Consider the following 13,565-nt stretch of genomic DNA (forward strand, 5'->3'; position numbering starts at 1 on the left):
ATGCTCATGGATTGGAAGAATCAACATAGTTAAAATGGCCATATTACCCAAAGCAATATACAGATTTAATGCAATCCCCATCAAAATCCCAATGGCATTTTTTAAAGAAATAGAACAAAAAAATCATCAGATTTGTTTGGAACCACAAAAGACCCCCAAATAGCCAAAGCAATCTTAAGAAAAAAGAACAATACTGGCGGTATCACACTCCCTGACTTTAGCTTGTACTACAGGGCTACAATAATCAAAACAGCATGGTACTGGCATAAAAACAGACACATAGATCAATGGAACAGAATAGAGAGTCCAGAAATAAATCCATGCCTATATGGCCATTTAATCTACGACAATGGAAGCAAGAATGTACGATGGGGTAAAGACAGTCTATTCAATAAATGGTGCTGGGAAACCTGGACAGACACATGCAAAAAAATGAAGCTGGACCACCTCCTTACACCATATACAAAAATAAAGTCAAAATGGCTTAAAGACTTAAATGTAAGATCTGAAACCATAAAATACCTAGAAGAAAATATAGGAAGAAACATCACAGACATTACCCAGAGTAAGATTTTTACTGATATATCCCCTTGCGCGAGGGAAGTAAGAGAAAAAAATAAACATGTGGGATTACATCAAACTAAAAAGTTTTTTCACAGCAAAGGAAACCATCAATAAAACAAAAAGGGATCCTACTGAATGGGAAAAGATACTTGCCAGTGATATATCTGATAAGGGATTAATATCACAAATCTATAAAAAACTCACTCAACTCAACTCCAAAAAAACAAACGACCCAATTAAAAAATGGGCAAAGGACTTGAAGAGACATTTTTCTAAAAAGGACATACAGATGGCAAACAATATGAAGAAATGCTCAACCTCACTAACCATCAGAGAAATGCAAATAAAAACCACAATGAGATACCACCTCACCCCAGTCAAAATGGCTATCATCAATAAATCAACAAACAACAAGTGCTGGCACAGATGTGGAGAAAAGGGAACGCTTGTGCACTGTTGGTGGGATTGCAGATTGGTGCAACCACTATGGAAAACAGTATGGAGGTATCTCAAAAATCTGAAAATGGAACTACCCTATGATCCAGTAATTCCACTCCTAGGTATCTATCCGAAGAAATCCAAAACTCCAATTCAAAAATCTTTATGCACTCCTATGTTTATTGCAGCACTATACACAATAGCTAAGACATGGAAACAACCGAAATGCCCATCGGTAGATGACTGGATTAAGAAACTGTGGTACATTTATACAATGGAGTATTACGCAGCCATAAAGAAGAAAGAAATCTTACCATTTGCAACAACATGGATGGACCTAGAGAACATTATGTTAAGTGAAATAAGTCAGACAGAGAAAGATAAGTACCATATGATCTCACTTATATGTGGAATCTAAAGAAAAGAATAAATGAATGAACTAATCAGAAACAGTTTTGGAGACAAAGAGGAAAAACTGAGGGTTGCTAGATGGGCGGGGGGGTGGGGGTGGGGGGAGGGTGAGGGGATTGGAGGGCAGTCGGTGACCACAGGATGGCCACGGGGGTTTGAAAATTAATCTGGGGAACGTAATTTAGTGGTTACCAGAGAGTAAGGGGGTTGGGGGGTGGGAGATGAGGGTAAGGGGGATCAAATATATGGTGATGGAAGGAGAACTGACTCTGGGTTGTGAACACACAATGTAATTTATAGATGATGTGATACAGAATTGCACACCTGAAATCTATGTAATTTTACTAACAATTGTCACCTCAATAAATTAAAAAAATAAAATAAAATAAAATAAAAATAAAAAATAAAATGAAAACTAAAAAATAAAGAAACAATGGACCTACAAAACAATAGGAAAACAGAAATGGCAATAGTAAGTCTGTACTTATCAATAATTACTTTAAATACAAACATTAAATTATCCAATCAAAATACATAAATTGCTGAATGGATTAAAAAAAACCAAAAAACAAAAAAACACAAGATCCAACAATACACTGCCTACAAGAGACTCACTTTAGCCTTAAAGACACACAGACTAACAGTGAAGGGATGGAAAAAAATATTTCAAGCAAGTTGTAACAACAACAACAAAGGCAGGAATAGCTATACTTATATCAGACAAAATAGACTTTAAACTAAAAATGTAAAAAGAAAAAGTAGATCACTATATAGTGATAAAGCAGTCAAGAAGATATAACAATTATAAATATGTGCTCAACATTGGAGCAACTAAATACACAAAGCAAATACTAACAGAACTAAAAGGAGAAATATATAGTTGGGGACTTTAATACCCCACTCTCAACAATGGATAGATCCTCCATACAGAGAATCAATAAGGAAACAGCAGATTTGAGCAACACTATAGACCAAATGGACCTAAGAGCTGTATACAGATATTTTATCCAATAACAGGAGAATACACATTCTCCTCAAGTACACATGGAACATTTTCTAGGGTACACAGAATAGACCATATGTTAGGTCACAAAACAAGTCTTAGCAAATTCAAGATTAAAATCATACTAAGTATCTTCTCTGACCAGAGTGGTATGAAACTAGAAATCAATAACAAGAGGAAAACCAGAAAATTCATGAATATATAGAAATTAAGCAACAGTCTTCTGAACAATCAATGGATCAAAGAAGAGATAAAGGGAAAATAAAAAAGTATCTTGAGACAAGTGGGAATGGAAATACAACATACCAAAACTTATTGGATGCAGCAAATCAGTTCTAAAAGGGAAGTTCATATCAATAAAGTCCTACAATAGGAAGTAAGAAAGGTTCCAAACCAATAACCTAATTCTCCATCTTAAGGAACTAGAAAAACAAAAACTGAAACCAAAGTTAGCAGAAGGAAGGAAATAGTAAAGATTAGAGTAGAAATAAATGAAATAGAAAACAGGGAAACAATAGAAAACATTAATCAAACTAAGAACTGGTTCTTTGAAAAGATAAAAGTTGACAAGCCTTTAGCTAAACAAACCAAAGAAAGAAGAGGACCCAAATCAACAAAATTATAAATGAAGGAGGAGACATTATAACTGATACCACAGAAATACAAAGGCTCATAAAAAGGCAACTATGAACAATTATATGCTAACAAACTGGACAAATTCTTGGAAGTAAACAACCTACCAGGACTAAATCAAGAAGAACTAGAAAACCTGAATAGACCAATTACTGGTAAGAAGATTGGTCCAACAATTAAAAATTTTTCAGTGAAGGAAAGCCCAGGACCAGATTGCTTCACTGGTGAATTTTACCGAACATTTATAGAAGAATTAATACAAATTCTTCTCAAACTCTTCCAAAAAAATTGAAGAGTTGGAAACACTCTCAAACTCTTAATAGAGGCAGAAAAAGCATTTGACAAAATTCAATATCTGTTCATGATAAAAACTCTTACAATTTAGGTACAAAAGAAATATACCTGAACATAATACAGGACATATCCCACAGATAACGTCCTACTCAATGGTGAAAGTTTGAAAACTTTTCCTCTAATATCAGGAACAAGACAAAGGTGCACACTCTCATCACTCCTATTCAACACAGTACTAGAAGTCTTTGCCAGAGCAATTGGACTAGAAAAAGAAATAAAAGTAATCAAAATTGGAAAGGAAGAAGTAAAATTGTCTTTATTTGCAGGTGACATGATTTTATATATAGAAAACCTTAGACTTCACACACAAAAAAGACTCTTTAATCAACAAATTCAATAAAGTTGCAGGAAACAAAATGTACAAAAAGCAGTAGTGTCTCTACACACTAACAACGAATTATGAGGAAAAAAAATAAAGAAAATGATTCCATTTTCAGCAGCATCAAAAACATACTTAGTAATAAGCTTAACCAAGGAGGTGAAAGATTCTGAAAACTACAAGACATTGATGAAAGAAATCACAGGAGACAGGAAGAAATGGAAGGGTATCCTGTGTTTGAGGATTGGAAAAACTAATATTGTTAAAACATCAATGCTACCCAAAGCTATCTAAGAGTCAATGCAATCCCTATCAAGATTGCAATAACATTTTTTGCAGAAGTAAAAAAAAAAAAATCCTAAAATATATACGGGACAACAGGAAACCCAAATAGCCAAAGAAATCCTGAGAAAGAACAAAACAGGAGGCATCACACATCCTGATTTTAAGGTATCCTATAAAGCTAAAGTAATCAAAACAGTATGGTACTGGCATAAAAACATACAACGAGATTAATGGAACAGAATTAAAACCCCAGAAATAAACCCAAGCATATACAGTTAACAATATTTGACAAAGGAGTCAAGAATACTCAATGGAGACAAGACAGTCTTTTCAATGAGCGTGCTGGTAAAACTGGATATTCACACATAAAAAGAATGAAACTAGACCCCTATTTTACACCACTCACAAAAATTAACTCAAAATGGGTTAAAGGCTTAAATATAAGACCTGAACCATGAAACCATAGAAGAAAACATAGGAAAAAAGCTCCTAGACATGGTCTTTGCAATGATTTTTGGATATGACACCTAAAGCACAAGCAACAAAATAAAAAATAAACAAGCAAGACTATACTAATCTAAAAATCTTCTGCCCAGTGAAAGAAACAATCAACAAAGTTAAAAGGAAACAAACGGAATTGGAAAAAAATATTTGCAAACCGTATATCTGGTAAGGGGTTAATATCCGAAATTTATAAAGAACCCATACAACTCAACAGCAAAAACAAACAAAAAAACAGTGTAATTAAAAATGGGCTATAGACATGAATAGACATTTTTCCAAAGAAGCAATGAAGGCCAACAGGTACACGAAAAGATGCTCAACATCACTAGTCAGGGATGCAAGTCAAAACCAAAATGAGATATCATGAGTGTTAGAATGACCATCCTGAAAAAGACAAGAAATGACAAATGGGGGTAAGTATGTGAATAAATGGGAACACTTGTGCACTGTTGGTGGGATTGTAAACTGGTAGAGCACTGGTATAATGTAGAGGTTTCTCAAAAAATTAAAAACAGAACTACCATATGTTACAGCAATTCCACTTCTGGGCATATATCCAAAGGAAATGAAAACACTAACTCAAAAACATACATGCCACCCCCATGTTCATAGCAGCATTATTTACAATAGCCAAGACATGGAAACAACCTATGTGTCCATCGATGGGTGAATAGATAATGAAGTTGTGACACACACACACACACAAACACACACACACACACACACATACACACTAGAATATTTAGTCATAAAAAAAAACAAGGAAATCCTGCCATTTGCAACAACATAGATGGAACTTGAGGGCATTATGCTCAGTAAAATAAGTCAAAAAAAGATAAATATGTATGAACTCACTTCTATATGGAATATTAAAAACTCATAGAAAAAGAGATGGTTAGAGATTTATGGTTAGAGGCGAGGGTGGGGTGGGGAGGAAGAATTGGAGGAAGGTTGTCAAAAGGCACAAATTTTTAGGTATAAGATAAATAAGTACTAGGGATGTAATGTACAACATGGTGACTATAGTTAACACTGTTCTATGGTATATGAGTATGTACCACCTCTTTATCCATTCATTCATTCATTCATTCATTCATTCATTCATTCATTCATTCAGGGACATCCAGGTTGCTTTCATATATTGGCTATTGTAAATAATGCTTCAATGAATATATGGTTGAGCACATCCCCTCGAAGTAGCATTTTGGGTTTGTTTGGATAAATATGCAGAAGTGAAATTACTAGGTCTCCTTCTTTGTCTCTTGTTATAGTCTTTGTTTCAAAGTCTATTTTTTGTGGTATAAGTATTGCTACCCCAGCTTTTGTTTGTTTGTTTCCATTTTCATGGAGTATCTTTTTCCCTCCCTTTACTTTCAGTCTGTGTGTCTTTTGATCTGAAGTGCGTCTCTTGTGGGCAGCATAGGTAAGGGGCTTGTGTTCTTATCCAGTCAGCCCCCCCCCATCTTTTGATTGGAGCATTTAGTCCATTTACATTGAAAGTAATTGTTGATAGGTATGTAGTTATTGCCATTTTATTATTCATATTTTTAATTTTTTTTTTTCCGTCTTAAAGAAGTTCCTCTAAGATTCCTTGTAATACTGGTTTGGTGGTGATGAACTCCTGTCTGGGAAGCTCTTTATCTGTCCTTTGATTCTAAATGATAGCTTTGCTGAGTACTCTTGGTTGTTTTTCATCACTTTAAGTATTTTGTGTCAATCCCTTCTTGCCTGCAAAGTTTCTGTTGAGAAATCAGCTGACACTCTTATGGGAGCTGCCTTGTAGGTAACTAACTGCTTTCCTCTTGCTGCTTTTAAGATTCTCTCTTTGTCTTTAATATTTGGCATTTTAATTGTGATGTGTCTTGGTGTTGGCCTGTTTGGGTTTATCTTGTTTGGGCCTCTCTATGCTTCCTGGGCTTGTATATCTATTTCCTTTGCCAGGTTAGGGAAGTTTTCTGTCATTATTTCTTCAAACAGGTTTTCAATTCCTTGTTCTCTCTCTCCTCCTTCTGCTACCCCTATAATGCAAATATTGGTATGCTTGAGGTTGTCCCAGAGGCCCTTTAAACTCACCTCAGTTTTTTGGGTTCTTTTTTTTTTTTTTTTTTGCTGTTCTGATTGGGTGTTCTTTGCTACCTTACCTTCTAAATCACTGATTTGATCCCCTGCTCTATCCAATCTACTGTTGATTGCCGGTAATGTAGTCTTCATTTTTGTTATTGTATATTTATTTCTGACTGGTTCATTTTAATATTTTCTATCTCCATTTTTATGTTTCCTATCTCTTTGTTGAAGTTCGCCCTGAGATCATTGAGCATCCTTATAGCCAGTGTTTGGAACTTTGCATCTAGTAGATTACTTGTCTCCATCTTGTTTAGTTCTTTTTCTAGAGTTTTGTTCTGTTCTTTTATTTGGGACATGTTTTTTTGTCTCCCCACTTTGGCTACCTCATTGTGTTTATTTCTATGTATTAGGTAGGGCTGTCATGTCTCCTGGTCCTGGCCTTATGTGGTAGGTGTGCTGTGGGGCACAATGGTGCAGTCTTCATGGTCACCTGAGCCACTCCAGGTCTATCTCTTGTGTGGGCTGTATATGCCCTCCTCTTGTACTTGAGCCTTGGTCTCTGTTGCACATCAATAGGAGAGATTGACGCTCAGGCTGATTGGTTGTGAGGACTGAACTTGACTAAAGTGAAGGAGTTGTGGTGCAGGTGCTGACCCTACAGAGCAGGATCTGCCTCAGCAGGGCTCTGGTGCCTGCCTAATCTGCTCCTTGCGTGTATCATTCTTGGAGGCAGCTGGGTGATGCTTCAGCTCATTTTGAAATTGGCTGCTGGAGATGCCAACCCCAGGGCCACCAGGGAGGGGACTTGCTGCAGGTCAAGTTCAGCTGAAGCTCAAAGTCTGTGCCCCACCTGAAGCTACCCGCAGGAACCACAAAGAAATCCACAGATGGTCACTGCCCATTGCCATGCTTGGAAGTGCCTTGAGAGGCCAAGCTATGAATCAAGGCTGGCTGCTGTTAGTGCTGGTCTCAGGGCTGCTCAGCCAGAGGTACAGGACACACTCAAGACAGATGCTGCTGGTCTGGGTTCTGTGAACCTTTGAGAGACCCTAGGAAATTCTGCAGCATGAGCTAAGGCAGGCAGTTTGTATGAAAAAGCCACAGGCTTGGGTATGCCCGAAAGTTGATTGGAGCAGGGTCTTGAATAACCAGGGTGTGGTGAATGATCGCAGTTAGTGATGGAGACTCAGATATGGCAGCAGCCTTCATCTGCACACTGGAAAAGGGGCAGCTTAACAAAGAAACAATGGCCCACACCAACTCCTCCATCCAGGAGAAAGCTGCCCGTCCAGCCCCTGTCCTGAAGCCAGAAAACTCAGTCGCCCCCTCCCTTATGTCCCTGCCCCTTCTCCAGCTGCTGCCCCAGCACTGGAGCTCAGAACCAGTGATTCCATCAATGGTTAAGTCCTTGTGTGTTCCCTTTTATAGGAGCACGTAGGACTCCAGCCACCCTCTGTCTCACTCAGTCAAAATCTCTGCCAGTTTTCACAACCAGAGATTATGGAGACCTCTCTCCCCAGCACTGGGACCCTGGGCTGGGGTGGGGCTGGGACCTTCCACTCTTCCGGGGGCCCCGCAGCCAGGATATCCCTCCCAATTTTCAGTGATCACATGCGAGTGTGGCACCAGCCCATTCCATGTCTGCCCCTCCTACCAGTCTGGAGGTGGCTTCTTCTGCATGTCCTTAGTTGTAGGACTTCAGTTCAGCAAGATTTTAGGCAATTCTCCATGATGGTTGTTTTGTAGTTTAGTTGTAATTTTGATGTGGTTGTGCGAGAAGGTAAGCACAGTGTTTACCTACGGCGCCATCTTGACTGGAAGCTCCATACTCAAGTTTCAGATAAAGACAAGAGCAAAGTCTTGCTTCTGTTTACCATGCTACTACTATCCATGTACAACCCAAACCACGCTAACCCTCTCCCTAAAAGAGAGGGTTGTTTGTTTTATCCAAACAAAAATGGTTCAAATGGTAAATTCTATGTTGTATATCTTTTACTACAACAAAAAATAAATAAATAAAACAAAAAACAAAAACAAATGCCTGGGCTGCACACCCACAAATTGTGATTCAGTTGGGATTGGTAAGATCTGTGCTGCTTTTTAAACAAGCTCCTCAAGTGCTTCTGATGTGCAACTAAGTTTGAGACCCACTGGTCTGGCTTTGGTTCTTGGCAGAGGGGCAGAGCAGGGGAGTGGTCTCTCTGAAGACCTTCTAGAGGTGGGCTTCTTGAAATGTGAATTTGAATGTGAAACAAATCCTCTGGGGATTTTGCTAAACTGCAGCTTCTTACCCAGTGGATCTGGAGTGAGGCCTAATAATGCACATTTCTAACAAGTTTCTAGGGGATGCTGATGCTGCTGGTGCATGGACTACACTTTGAGTACCAAGGCTCTGGAGACAGACAGTGGTGGACAAAGTGGAGATCTGCAAAGGAGCAAGGAAATGTTTAAGATGATTCCCCCAGATACAGCATTCAATGATGAGGAGCTGGGGACGAGCAAGGGGGCGTTTAGCTGATTTGTGAATTAGCTTCTAGGTACAGTTTAAACAGGTTTGTGGTTCAGCTCATAAATATATCAAGGTTAGAGATTGCCAGCATATAAATTTTTTGCATGAGTCTGTCTGAATTTCCAGACCTTGTGTTTTATCGTAAGGGACCCAGCTCAGCTGAACACAAATTAAACTGGCTCAAGTTTTGCTTCTCTGTTGCCCCCCCAAACCCTTCTTTCCCTACATGGTCCACCTTAGGTCCCACGCCTTCTGCAACAGCCTCCCCAGAGCTGAATCCCTCCCGCTCCAGAGTCACACAGCAGAGCTCCTGTCCATCCAGCCCCGCATATTGATTCACCTCCCTGAATTGGTCGGTTGCTTTCCTGCCAGTAAGTCCAGCTGGTTCACCTGGTCCTGGAAGACTCTGCACCTGGCAACATCCTGGGGACAGAACTAAAACTCAGCCTCTGAACAGAGGAACATGGGGCAGTATAGGAGTTTGAATCTCATCTCCATCTCTTCCTGCTCCTCTAACTTTGGATGAGTTACTAAACTCCCCACTGCTCCAGCTTTCTCACCTTTCAAATGGAGATTGTAATGCCTACCTCCCAAAGCTGCAGTGAGGTTTCATGAGCCAATGCAAGGAAAGTGTTTTGCTTGGCACCTGGCACACAGAAAGGGCTCCATGATGTATTTTCATGACAGTGTTCTCTTTTGCAGCCCTTAGGCGGGTGACTCCATTCCACTCTAGCTTCTGGGGATTTGTTCATCTCTTTGTGCTGCTCATAGTTGGGGCTGATTTGTCTTTGTTTTCCCCAGTGTCTAGCATGCGGGCGGTGGAGTGGTGGGGGGTGGAGTGGGCGCTCTAAGCCAAATTCTGGGAAGAACTCTCAGGCTTCATCATTGTGCTTGCGGTTTGGGAGACGACCTGCAGATGGCGCGCGCAGCCCTGGGAGGTGACCTGTCCTCCCAGGATGGAATGAAGCTGGGATGTCACCAGGTGTCTGGAATGAGGGGCCTTGTTCTATCTCATTAATGCCAATAGCTGGTTCTCCACGGTGGATCCTGGGTGTGGGGCCTAAGATGGAGCTCCCCATGGGCCCAGGAGCCACTAAGGAGTACGTCATCTCTGCCCCTGCTCTCTTACACTGCCCGCTTATCTTGAATGCAGTTCCTTACGGGTGAGAGCGCCTCTGTACCCTGCACTAGCTGGGTGCTCAGGGAATGTTTATGGAATGAGTTGCATTTGGGAGAGTGCTTCTATTAAACATCATGAATCCCGGGTGCGCAGCCCTCACTGTGGTCCAGACTGATGAGCACAAACCCCTCTGTTCCCTAACCAGTTACTCCCCTCAGCTGTGGGACAACAGCTGGTCACAGACTCACCTTCCTTCCAGATTCTTGATATACAACTCAGCCTTGACTCAGGTTGCTGAACCCAGGAGGCCCTTGTACTTCTTAGGCACACCTTCTTTTCAGCTGGGGGCTCCACCCATGGTGGAGGGAGGTCCCTGGACCACAAACTTCATGCCCCTGGGCTTTTGCTACTCTCCTGGGTCTTTCTCTCTTTGCCTATCCAAATCTTCACATACTTGGAGGCCCAGCTCACATGCCAACCCCCTGTGTTACCCTAGTAATCCTCTTGTGCATGTTTCCACCTGGCAATCTAATTGCCAGCTCCTCCCAAACCAGGTAAGGTAGGATTCTGGCCTGATTCTCTTTGACTGAACTCCGTTCCCCCTCCTCCATGAGTCCTTCTCACCTCCCTGACCTCTGATGACCTCTGTCCCTCTTCTCATGGTCTCACCATGCCCTGACAGTCAGCCCAGAACTTCCGGCTCTCGCTCCCGCCCCCCGGACCCCCCCCCCGGCTATATATAATATCTCCCTCCCCTTCCCAGTTCATAGGAATCTCTTATATAACCTAACTGTTCACTAGTGGTTTTGCATAGTTTTGTTCCCTTGGCTATTCGGTGTTCTCCTGGAGGAGAGAAACCAGTAGACAAACTCCAACTCCCCATACCAGGATCCCCAGAGCTCCCACAAATGTCTTATTTTATAGCTAAGGAAACTGGGGCTCAGAGGGGTTTTGGAGCTTGCTCAAAGCCACACACCTGGTCACGGTCCCCTTTAGGGCCCAGCACAGATGTGAGAACAGAACAGGTGCTCAAAGACACACCTTGGCTAATTGAAATCTTTTTAAAAAGCTTAACATGCTGAGCTAGAGCCGAGGCTTCTCAGTTTCTCCACGAGAGATAAAGGCCTGGTGTAGAGGTCTCTCCTTCCTCCCTGCCCATTGGCCCTTGCCAGATGGGGGAAAAGCCACCACATAGAAACATAACCTTTATTGCACACGGCGCTGGGTCTTTTTTCATAGAAAAAGGTATTAACACATAAGCATCTGCAAATTGAAGCAACTCCTGGTTTTCTTGGAACAGTAAAATCGCATGCAATGTCTCTGAGTTGGGATTTTGGTCTTTGTCAAAACCACCTAGATTGGAGGGAGGGTGAGGAGGAGGGAAAACTTGCTGAGTCTTTGTGCCTCTGTCTCAAAATAAGGTGAGAGAAATATATAGATACATAGCTTGTTGATGTGTTCCTATCTTTCTATATATGTATATATCTCTCCACACATATTTTGTGGGGTGAAGGGTTTGACTTGTACTGTGAAATTCTTTGTGCCCTGGCTTCATGGAGAAGAAGAAAATAGTTTCATTTGTACAAAAGAGTTCTATGTACAAGCTTTCATGACTTGGGGGGTTTTCTTTTCATTGTTGCGTAGTTTTTGTCTGTCAGTTTAATATAAATAATGCAGGAAACCAGCCCAGTTGGTGTTGAGCGCTGGAGGTGCAGACAGGTCCAAGCGTCGGGCTGCCCGTCTCGGTGTGCCCCTATACCAAGGTGTAGGACTTGGAGTAGGCCCCAGCCCCCTGCTTCTGAGACCGCCCTACCCCCGACGTGCTCATCTCGAGAAGTGAGTCCCTAGAGCCCCCCATTTTGGTGTGTGGGCCCCCGGACCGTGGAGGCTCGGAGCTGGGGGCTGGAGGGGCAGCAGTGGGGGCAGCAGGGGGCTCGGCGGGGGTGGGGCCAGGTGCTGGGGGGGCTGTGCCAGCTGGGGCGGCTGGCATGGCCAGAGTCCTCTGAGGTAAGGTGGCTGTGGAGGTGGCCGCAGGGGCTCCTGGGTGTGGGAGGCCCAAGGACTTGCTGGCAGGGTCCAGGGTCAGGTGGCGAGCCTGGGTGTGGTAGGTTCGAGCCAGGTTCCGGATGGAGGCTTCGCGGGGTGGGACCACAGGACAGGGCTCACGCCCATCTGTCTTTCGGAAGAAGGCCTCGGACTTGGCGTACAGGGGCAGGTTACAGTAGTCACCTGGAATCACAGAAGCAGAGGATGTGAGAGACAGAGGCCTCTGGGAACCAGCTTGTTCACCCCACCTCCTACCCCTGCATCTGCTCCCTGAGCTAACAGAGGAGTTCCTCCTCTATCTCTCACAGGACGGGAAATAAAGTGTTGAGGAAAGATCAATTACTTGAGCTCTTTGAGCCTAAGTTTCCCTATTTGTGAAATGGGGATAATCACATTTCCCTTCAGGATTACTGTGAGTAGTGGATAAGATATTAATAAAATATGGCAAATACAGTGGCTGGCACATATGGTAGTTGCTCAATAAATTGATACTTATTATTAAATGATCACTATAAGCTGTCAGCTTCAGCTGGTAGAGAGCTCACTTCTGAAAACAAGGACTTCCTAAGAGCTCTGGCTATTAGAAAGCTTTTCTTTACCCTGAGGAGGAAAGGACAGTCACTCCCTGTCACTTCTCCACATCGAACCTGATGCTGTGCTCCTTCCCATGCAGGCTTTCAGATGTCTGAAGTCAGCTACATTGCCCCTTCCCTCTCCTTGGTCCCCTCTTCTCCAGGTGGAATGCTCCTAATTTCTTAAACTGTCTCCATATCCTCATGCCCCCGCTCTGTGAGCATCCTCCTGTGAACATGTTTCTATCCTGTTGACCATGCCAGGTACTTTGCTCAGATAATCTCATTTAGTCCCACAGCACCCTGGATAGGCTAATACCTGCCTGCATTTTGCAAGTAAGGAAACTGAGGTTCAGAGAAATCAAGTAATTTGCCCAAATTCACACAGCTAGAAGGGGTGGGGGCGTCATTCAGGGCTGCTTGTCTACTGAATCCTTGACTTTCTGTTACCTCAGGCTCTTCTCCAGATGACCCTGAGTCCCCAGGTTAGCATGGCCACTTAGCAAGGCCAGTACTGAGCATGCCTGACTCTAATGGTTTGAGAGCATGAGACTTATACACTGTGGCCCCCAAATCTGCTGATGGACTAGCCTCATATGCCCCTCGTTATCCTAGACCTGCCCTGCCGACCCCAAAGGGCATAGGCTCTGGCCAGTCCCCTGGAGCCAGATGGTTTCCAGTCAGGCTAGGTCACTGCCCACCATGAGGTTTGGCCACCATGGACTGAGCTGCCAGGATTGCTC

The 13,565-nt window shown here is 42.4% G+C and overlaps 1 protein-coding gene across 2 annotated transcripts in view; it reads right to left on the reverse strand.

Annotated features, from left to right (window-relative positions):
• Window positions 1-11,396: 11,396 nt before the first annotated feature.
• The window catches only part of DSCAML1 (DS cell adhesion molecule like 1), a 352,803-nt gene continuing 350,634 nt past the window's right edge, over window positions 11,397-13,565 (reverse strand). For both annotated transcript variants that reach the window (XM_033121166.1, XM_033121167.1), the window contains exon 33: window positions 11,397-12,433. In XM_033121166.1, the coding sequence (XP_032977057.1) occupies window positions 11,958-12,433 (476 nt within the window). In that variant the 3' untranslated portion in view covers window positions 11,397-11,957. The remainder of the gene's footprint in view (window positions 12,434-13,565) is intronic.

This window comes from Rhinolophus ferrumequinum, chromosome 11, assembly GCF_004115265.2.
Source record: "Rhinolophus ferrumequinum isolate MPI-CBG mRhiFer1 chromosome 11, mRhiFer1_v1.p, whole genome shotgun sequence".
Taxonomy (NCBI): Eukaryota; Metazoa; Chordata; class Mammalia; order Chiroptera; family Rhinolophidae; genus Rhinolophus; species Rhinolophus ferrumequinum.